The following is a 9,404-nucleotide window of genomic DNA, read 5'->3' on the forward strand; positions in this document are numbered from 1 at the left end:
TTATTTTTTTCTCGTTTACTGCGCTGTGATCTTGAACTAATACAAATTATTTTAGGGCTTCTACTATGAATAAATTCAAATGTTATCGCATTTCATGTTGTTTGTGTTGTTTTTTATGTTCGGCGCTGCGTGTTTTAAATAATTTAAGAGTATTTAATAGAGGCCTAAGTTAGTATACGCGATTTAGGTCTGGGCGAATTAAATTATATAATTATAAAACAAAATCAAATTCAATACGTTTCTTTTTCTTTTATGAGCGAGCATGTAAAATGGGTTGATGTTTTCATGGAGTGTGCAGATGAGAGTAGTATGTGTGTTTAGATGAGGATGTGTTATTTATAATAGTAAATAAATACAACATTATAAAAATAAGAGAGGATTTCCATGTTGTTCCAACAAAACAAATTAAACAATATAACGCTGCAAAAGCCAAAGTCAAACATATATAAAGTTGTTCGCCTTGGCTTTTGAACTCAAACGCCTTCGTTTAGTTTGTCAGTTTTTGAATGCAACTTCCAATAGAGCCATGGCATTTGCGATCGTAAACTAAACAATAATAATACAAAAATAATTATTGAAAATTAATGAAAAACTGCTTGCTTGGCCATTAAGTTGTTGGATGCTCGAATTATACACAAAACCTCGATGGACTTCATTAAAATTATTTAACCAAAACAAAAAATGCAATTATATTGTTTTCTTTTATTATAATATGCATATAACTAGAAACTTTTCAAGTCGACTTGTCGGCGCTTTAAAAGCGCCGTTTCGTCGGTATTTTTTTATATTCTTTTTTTTTTTAGTTTTAGATTTTTCTTTCATTTGAAAACTACGCTAATTGCCCGGATTAGAGTTTAAGTTGTAGTTTACATATTCAATGTTTCCCTTCAATTCGTTCGATTTGCTTGCTAATTGCCTTTGAATTTGTTTTATACATAAATATAATTCATTTTGATTGTTATTGAAGCTTGTTTTAGTTTCAATCGAAATTATAAGCCTAGGCATGAAATTTCTTTTATTTCTTTCCTTTTTCTTTTTTTTTTTTTTTGCGTTTTTGTTTGTGTAAATTTCGAACAGTGTGTGTTGTGGGTGTGTGTATGTAATGTAGTGTGTGTGTTTATGGAGGTGTTAGTATATGCTTTTACATTTGTTACATTTTTCATGTATTTTATAATTTATCGTTCTTTTTTTTTTTAGTTACTCGTATTCATCAAACAAATTGTTAGTTTCTGTTGTTCATGTTGTGGTTTCTAGTAATTTGTTTGAGTGTAGGGTGTCTGTTGATGTTTGAATCGGTGTAGGTGTGTGTGTGATTGTGTGTTCTGTAATGTGGCGGCGATATTCAATGGCATATTTTGTTTATCTGCCTGCTACGCATACAACGTTGTTGTTACTCCGGCGAACGATGTGCATTCCTTGTTGTTCTTCCTGTTGATTTTGTTAGTTGATGAGTTGCTGCTGGAGCGTGCTTAGGACGTGCCATTGACCAGGCCCTCTTTCTTCCCGTTCTCCGTCAGCTGTTGCTGCTGCTGCTGACCGGACTCCGTGTGGTTGTTGCGATTCTTGTTGTTGCGTCGCGGTTTCGGCTGTTGCTGTTGCTGCTGCTGCTGCTGTGGCGCTTGCTGTGGCTGCTGAGACTGTGGCTGCGGTGTTTGCTGCGGCTGCTGCTGTTGCTGCTGCTGCTGAGGAGCCGCCTGCTGCTTATCACCGTTGCGCGACGAGTCCTTCGACTTGTTCGCACCGCTCACGGCATTCGCATTGCCACTATTCTGTTTGCTGGCATCGCTAGCGTTCACCGCCGCCTTGTTTCCGGGCGCAGATGGCTGTTGCTGTTGCTGTTGTGGCTGCTGCTGCTGCTGCTGCGACTGGGGTTTATTGTTGTTATTGGCCACAGCACCGTTTGCTGGAAAAGAAAACGAAAGGTAAGTTGAGAATGGCCAGGAAAGAAGCTTCTACTCACTGTTACTTGGGCCATTGTTGTTCTTCTGCCTTCTGCGCCTCCGGGAGCTGCCCTCGTACGACGAGTTACTGTCCGCTGTGGAAAGCAAGAGTTAATCCCGTTTAGTCTTAATTATTAATTAAGAAATGCAATCAATTTACCATGGATCCAACACCATCATTCAAACATTCCTCACATCCAACACACTTGAACTTCCATAACTCTGATTCTGATTCTGATTCTCTTTCTCCGTTTTACGCCGAAAGAATGTGAAATTTTCAAATAAAAACTAAATGTTTCTATTGCCAGAGTATGAAATTATAAAATAGTATAGAATAGTTTTCAATTTGGAGTTTTAGAAGTTCATGTGTCGTGTTTTTCTGTTCAAATTTTGGAAGACAGTTATGGAAGTTACCCGTGAAGGAGCCTAACCTTAATAAATACCCGTCCTCATAGAACACAACACAAAATATCCATCAGAGTAATAATCCTTGTAAACGGTAGTATTTGTTTTTTTTCTTAGTGTAAAAATGTTTGGTATATTTGTTAACGTCTAAAATGCATAGGTTTGTTTTCTTTTTTTTAAATTCAGATACCAAAATAATAAAAATTTCAAATGATAATACATTTCTTTAGATCTTTGAACAAATGAACGTTGAACTCTTGCTGTACGGATTGGATTGGATTGGATTCGATTCTGGGTTTCCTGCCCCACCAAAGTCCATTAACCAGGGTATCAAGTATTCACTTTGTATCTTGTTTTGCGCGCGAGATAAATTGATTGAACTAATTGGTTAATTGGGCCAAGTGCTTCACTGGACTCACCTCGCTCCACGCTGCTCACTTCACGGGTCTCTCGCACCTCATCGTTGTTGTGGTTGTGGTGCTGATAGTCCCGGCCGTTCTGCTGGTCATTGCGTGGCGGCCGGCGGTTGATGCCGCCGCGTCGGTTGTTGCCCGCACCACCACCACCGCGATAGTTGCTACCAGTGGTGTTGTTGTCGCCGCTACCGCGGTCATTGTTGTATCCACGCTGCTGCTGGTCTCGCTGGTGGTCGCCGCGGGAGTTGTAGTCATCATCGTCGCGCCGATTGTTGTGGTAGCGCTGGTTGAGGCCGTTACCACCACCGGGGCCGCCGCCACCGCGACCACGTCCGCCGCGCCCACCACCGCGACCGCCACCGCCGCGCATGGAACGCACAGACTCGATGTCGCTGCTGTAGCCGCGCTCGGAGCGCCGCGTCACGGGGAAGCTCTGTGTGGAGCCCATGGAGGATTCCTGAATGGCACGAAGCTGCTGGTCAATCTCCATCTTCTCCTGACGCAGCTGCTCCACTTCCTACACATCCAAATATCCATAATTTTAGTAATATTTCAAAGAAAGATTCATCTTCAAACTCACCTTCAGATGCGATAGATGGTACTCCAGCAAGACTTTGGCATTCGCAATACTCTCCACGGTGCCAATGAACACAAAGGGTACGTGTGCCAGCTCACGCGGTATATTCTGATCCTGCTCGTCGTCGCCAGCGATCTGACCGGTAAAGATTAGAACGGGTCCGATCATAATGCACAATACTCACAGCACTCACCTTGATTCGAAACACGCCACTTTTGTCAACAATCTCCTGTATGATGCGGCCATTCTTGCCAATCACTTTGCCCACCAGCTCCCTGGGCACCTGGAAGAACTCCTCGGCATATTCAAGCATGGCGCGGGCGCGCTGCACCGACTCCTCAGTCTCGCCACTGATCTTAAATGTGCAAGTCTTCTCCTCCAGCTCGATGTTTGTGACGCCGACCAGCGTGCGTGCCGCCTGTATATTCGAGCCATGCGACCCAATGGCCAAGCCCATGAGATCTTCGCGCACACGGAACTCTTCAACATAGTTTCTGTAAAAAATATATTGTATTTTTAATAATGATTCTTACAGATCTAATAAATATATAACATTTTATAGCAACTATATGGAGTATACATACCCACGACTCATCAGTTTAGTCGTTTCCAGCTGGCGAGCAGCCTCTTCAGTCCTTTTCAACAGCATAACCTGATTTAAAATAAATAAAAATCAATATAAAACAAAATATTATTCATTTAAGAGTTTACCTTCTGTGAGAGATTACGAAAATGCATATCCTTGAGCATGCTGGCACGCTTCTGAGTGTGCTCCCACTTGGAGATGACGATCAGGGCGTCCAGTTCGCGACTGTAGTTGCAGACGCCGGCATCGATCCTGCGCTGAAACTCCTTGTGAATGCCATCCTTCTGAGCTCTGTTGATGGTTTCATGAAAAATTACAATATAATTCTGTAAACTAGAGAAAAAATACTTACTCTTCGCGCAACTCTTCGGGAACAGGCAGCGTGAACTGGTAGAAAGACTTGGCTGTAATTGGCGGATTTGAGTTCTTGGCGCGCAGGCGGCCCAGTTCGCAGATTTCGGTGTAGGGAGTCTCAAAGCCGATGTAGGCCACCGCACAGATGTCCGCTTTGAGCATTTTGATGATGGCCACCCACCAGCCGCAGGTCTCGCGCTCGTTTGTGCGCGTAAACACCTCAACCTCCATGCCCTCCTCAAAGGTGGGGGCCGTCACATCGACAGCTTCCTCGGGCGGCAGGCGGACGTTCCCAAATGGATATTTCAACACCTCGGGCACGCTGCAACAATGACCACGCATTTACAGAGAAAGGAAACTCAATTAATTACGAGGGCATTTGCACAAAAATTACGAGAAAGTCCACGGACAGGTGTTTGCCAACGCCGAGCAGCCGAGGCAGTGGCAGTGCCAGAGGCAGATAATCAGCAGCTGCAGATGCAGCAGCCGCTGCTGCTCCTTTTCTGGCAGTAGGCCAAGCAACAACAACCACTGTGGGGGTGCCACATGCTCATTCCCGATTCCCGAATCCCAATCCCAATCTTATCCCAAAACATAGATCGGAAATGCCACAAAACACAGTCGGACAGTCAGTCGGAGAGTGAAAATAGTGTTGCAACTAAAATTAGATCCAGCTGCTCAGCTCAAGCAGAGATCTCTTGTTTGCGAGCGATGGAAGACAACAAAATTAAATCAGAAGACGAGCAACTTTCGTTCCAAAAATGTCACAAGAAATGCAGCAGCAGGCACCAAAATAAATGAAAAAACAAAAATAAAAAATAAATGGAGTGAGAGCCTCACAGAACGACAAAATAATACCCTTTTTATTAAATCATAAAATTAAAATAAAAAAATTATGGTTTTTAGATAGAAATTGGAAGAGAGCTGCCTGAGAGATTCATAAATCAAAGACTGATATAGCAATTAAAATTGGAAAATGGGAAGATAAATTTCTCATCTGTTGCTGGGCAATAAAGTTGAGATTTTTCTACATTTTATTTTTAAATTAAAAAGTTAAAACAATTCTAGTTACAAGCCTCTCAATAGCAGCATCATAGACTAGTTGAAAAATAAATAAATAAAATATAAATGGTTTCTTTCCGCAAATTAAAAATAGCCGCGCCTTTGACGCTGGCCGCTGCTGCTGCTGCCGCTGCTGCTTAGTGGCATTTGTCGTTCGCACTTGACAGCTTTAAGGGGCCACCCCCTTGGCGGCCAGTCGCCCCAACAACCTAACCTACTGTATGTAAAAATGATTGCCTTTGGGTAGATGGGTGGTGGACAGTCTTGGATCGGAATGGTCAGTTCGTCAGTCAGCTAGTCAGCAGATTTTTTTTGTCTTTTTTTAATTTTTGCTGCAGTGGCGTTTAACAAATTGCGCCAAATTAAACATTTGAGGATGGATAGAAGGAGGGGCGGAATAAATGATGCGTGCCCAGCATCTCTAATTTCTAATTTCGATGCCAAGAAGACGACGCGTCTCGATGGTTGTTGTTGTTGTTGTTGCTATGCTTCTACTAATTGTTGCAAATTAGTTAGAAAATACATTTTACAAGATTTGTTGTTAGGATGCATGAAGTTGTTGCTGTTGGTTGTCCTGTTCGCAGATTTGTTTCTTTTCACAAAAAAAACTTACCCGTCCACATCCACAAAGATGCCATCATCTCCGACAGCTGTCACCTGGCCCTGTTGTTGTTGTAGATATTTTTGTTGTTGGCAGCACAGGAGGAGGAAATACAAGAACATTGACAGGGCGACCAAGAGCGGAAAAAAAAGAAAAAGAAAGAGAAAAATGTGTGTCATTAATGTGGCTTTTTGCCTATGATATACCTCATTCCTCAACTCTCAGCTAAGCGCATATATATAATTTATATTTTTATGATTGCCCCACACCTCAGCCCAACAATGTGAAATCGAGAACTGCCATCGCCATCGCCGAGCGGGGAAACTCTATATATTCCTGATAAGCAAACTCATGAGGAACCTTATCCAAAATGCAAACAGCCCAGAGCTGCTGAATCATCACGGGGAGAAGCTCTTTGAATGGTAGCCCCCCTCCATTCACTAGACACTAGCATGTGCTGTTTATTTAATGCATTTGGTTTGTTGCAGAATGTTTTTAGCTACTTATCAGTCTGCCAGCTAGTTTCATTAATTAAATGGAGAGATTTTTAAAGAAAAATATTACTTGGCTTGCCATATAGAGTTTTGGTAGCCACCTCATCTGTTAGGAATTCATGAAACTAAACCCTAAATACGTCGAATTCCCGCATTTCCACAATCTCAGGGCTTTACGTTACACGACAGCGCCTCTTCGCCGCCAGCAATTTGTATAAAATATGAAAAAAAAAAAAAAAAAAATGCAACCATTAGCAGCTCTATATTTTAGCAACAGAGCACGCACATTTTAAGCCAACTATTTAATGCATTATAGAGCCCATAATCGGCTTAGAAGCATTCAAAATCAAAAATTTAGAAAGGGAAATCACCTAAACAACAAATACAACTAACTAAACGCCGACGCTTACGACGACGGCGACGTCAACACCCCCACAACGTAGACAGCGCTGCCGACTGAGGTGTTGGCGTCGCAGTGCGTTGGTGGTGGTGTTGGGGCACATTTGCATAGGTATTAGTGTGCGATGGTGATGATGTCGAGACTCCACTCAAAATGTTGCAGTTATTTATAGAAAGAAAGCTGAAAATCCACGAAATTAGAAACTGAGGCGCAGCTGGCCCCAAACTCCCCCTTGGCTTTTCTGTCTTCTGTTCCCCTTTAGCTGCTCAGCCCCCCCTCCTCCATCAGGCTCACCTTGTAGTAGGCTCCATTGTCGAGCCGGACTTCCACCAGAAGATCTTCCATGTTGCTGGCTATTGTGCCTCCTAGTTTCCTAGCTGCTGTTGATGGTGGTTTGTTGTTGGTGGTGGTAGTGATGCTGCTGATCCTGCTGCTCCTGCTACTCCTGGTTACCACTGCTGCCTGCTCCGGCTGATCCTGATGCTGCTGCTGCTGCTGCCCAGCACTCAACTCCCGACTACTTATCCCCGCCGCCGATACCAGTTTGCTCTCCGCCGAGTGTGTGTGTTTGTATATTCCTTTCCTACCGATGACAGAAATGACATTAAAAGGGGAGATTCCTATATTTTCTTGTCTATAAAGGCCCAGTGGAGAAGGGCAACCCACAGTTTGGTGCAGTGGTCTCTTAATCCGCGTCCTCGAGTGTCTGCTTTAGAAGTCCTTGCTGCTACGTTGTAATCGGTAATCAGTCTTTTGCTTGCCGCTGCTTCTACTTCTGCTTCTGTTGCTTCCTTTTCGAATATTTTCAGTTTCCTGAAAATGAAAATTCAAAAAAAAAAACGATAAACAACAATACAAACTTGAGATTGTTGGGGGAGAAGAAATTGGGTGTTTTTTTTTAGAGAATATACATATTATTGACATACGACGGACAGCGGAGCAGCGGCGCAATGGCAATCAAAAAAATTTTTGAAGTTATTTTGGGGGCAACTGAGAATTCCTGGCAAAGTGCAGCGACGTCGACGACGGTGACAGCAGCGACTTGCCGCCGGCAGCGCAGTAGCGCCGCAGCTCTTCCTCTTCTTCTTTGTCTTCTGTTGTGTGCGTGAGTTTTAGTGTGTGTGTGTGTGTGTTTTCACACCACCTTAAAAAAGCGTGTGCGCGCTCTCCCTCTCTCTCTTCCACTCTCACACACACACGCATGCAAAGCAGCCGCCGAAATGTTCACACCGATGAGCACACGCTTTTCCAATAAGAATCTCACGCACACGCACACTTGGAAGAACGCCCGCACACCAGGGAACATGCCGAATTTACATATCGAATTTACACATAATTTCCATACCACCTAATTTATGAAAATTATAATGGGGGAGGCCCTGGCCCTGCGTTGCGTAGCAGTTTTTCCATCCATCTTTTAGCTGCACACATCGCTGCCGGCGTCGCTGGTGCAGAGGAGCCGCCGCGGCAAAGCAGAGGGAGCACCGAAGCAGCACCGCAGTCGCAGCCGCCGCCGCCGACGATGTGCAAAATTTTTTTCGTTTTTCGGTTTTTGCAAAATTTTCGAGGCGCCCGATGCGGCTGAAATACATTGAATGCTGCAATAATTTGTCAACTTACGGCTGGCCGGCACTTTAGTCCTACGTTTGCGATTAGTGAACGCCTCTAGATGCTGTTATAACCTTTGAAAATGAAAAATATGCTTGCACTCTTCCGCAAACTTTTTGGTTGTTTCTTTCTCGGTAGTGTGACCGGCCTCTCAACAGAGTGCCGAGTTGACAGTCCGCGGCTCTGGGCGATGGACCAACTTTTTGATATCCGCTTTTGATAAGTTGAAATTCAATGAACGAATATCGACTTCTACGAAATATAAAATGATATTTAAACAAAACATGAAAGAAGTTTTGTGTTAACTTGATTGAACGTCAAACACCACGCCTCCTCAATTTTTTTGAGATTTTGGTCTTGCGGAAGTATGGTAACACTATTTGCTTTTCGATTGTCCTGCAAAATGGGGTGGCAGCGCGGAAAAGTGACAGCTGGACAGACCTGCCAACTTGTCTCACTCCCACCTCTAGGAAAAGTGTCATCACTGATGGCTAGGGATGCTAGTCCTAGAGAATTGCAAAATGAGCACCAAACTTTTGGCGCGAAATTTCAAAAAATTGATAAGGCATTGGAATTATTCAATGTCCCTGACTCCATGATTGCTCACTTGTTTGCCCGAGTCTATCAATTTAATTGAATTGCTTGTTCATCAGAAAATTGGATCTGGGCGAATCACATGTTCGCACGTTTCAATTGATTTGATTCGATGTTAATTTGTTGAATTGCCTTTAAATTGGTTCCCAGACCGATTCCCGTTAACCCGCCACCGCTTAATGTAATTGTAACAACTATTCGGGTCACCAGAGCCCGCCATTTGTCACATGTGGCGTTTTATTTGCCCGTCAGCTCCCAGTTCTTTTATTTCCCGCCATCGCGTGACGTTGCAAGCAGCGCCTTTTGTCAACACGCTTGTTGAATTTACTTTTTTCGCAATTCATGAATAGCCATCACCCACCCACCC

The 9,404-nt window shown here is 43.4% G+C and overlaps 1 protein-coding gene across 3 annotated transcripts; it reads right to left on the reverse strand.

The window, feature by feature from the left end:
• Positions 1–79: 79 nt before the first annotated feature.
• On the reverse strand, positions 80–7,780 carry LOC6499922 (synaptic functional regulator FMR1). 3 transcript variants are annotated; one of them, XM_032451300.2, is made up of 12 exons: positions 7,762–7,780; positions 7,502–7,648; positions 7,130–7,418; positions 5,954–6,003; positions 4,277–4,600; positions 4,050–4,215; positions 3,923–3,990; positions 3,523–3,832; positions 3,342–3,473; positions 2,765–3,278; positions 1,961–2,035; positions 80–1,903 (listed from the first exon to the last, which is right to left on the reverse strand). In XM_032451300.2, exons 3-12 carry the CDS (start codon positions 7,178–7,180, stop codon positions 1,470–1,472), a joined length of 2,124 nt encoding a protein of 707 aa, XP_032307191.1. In that variant the 5' UTR covers positions 7,181–7,418; positions 7,502–7,648; positions 7,762–7,780; the 3' UTR covers positions 80–1,469. The 3 variants fall into 3 exon arrangements, with proteins under 3 accessions (XP_032307191.1, XP_032307190.1, XP_032307194.1); XM_032451299.2 differs by having other exon boundaries at positions 3,532–3,832; positions 7,762–7,779; XM_032451303.2 differs by lacking the exons at positions 80–1,903; positions 1,961–2,035; positions 7,502–7,648; positions 7,762–7,780 and adding an exon at positions 2,503–2,694 and having other exon boundaries at positions 7,130–7,329.
• Positions 7,781–9,404: the final 1,624 nt, after the last annotated feature.

Source organism: Drosophila ananassae, chromosome 2L (assembly GCF_017639315.1).
Source record: "Drosophila ananassae strain 14024-0371.13 chromosome 2L, ASM1763931v2, whole genome shotgun sequence".
Lineage (NCBI taxonomy): Eukaryota > Metazoa > Arthropoda > Insecta > Diptera > Drosophilidae > Drosophila > Drosophila ananassae.

Bases quoted from the DNA above. Each gene is read 5' to 3' on its own strand.
- LOC6499922 (XM_032451300.2), bottom strand. From the start codon at position 7,180: ATGGAAGATCTTCTGGTGGAAGTCCGGCTCGACAATGGAGCCTACTAC. The intron at 6,004-7,129 runs GTGAGCCTGATG...CAACAACAACAG, and splicing joins ACAATGGAGCCTACTACAAG to GGCCAGGTGACAGCTGTCGG. The intron at 4,216-4,276 runs GTAAGTATTTTT...AACCATCAACAG, and splicing joins CCCGAAGAGTTGCGCGAAGA to AGCTCAGAAGGATGGCATTC.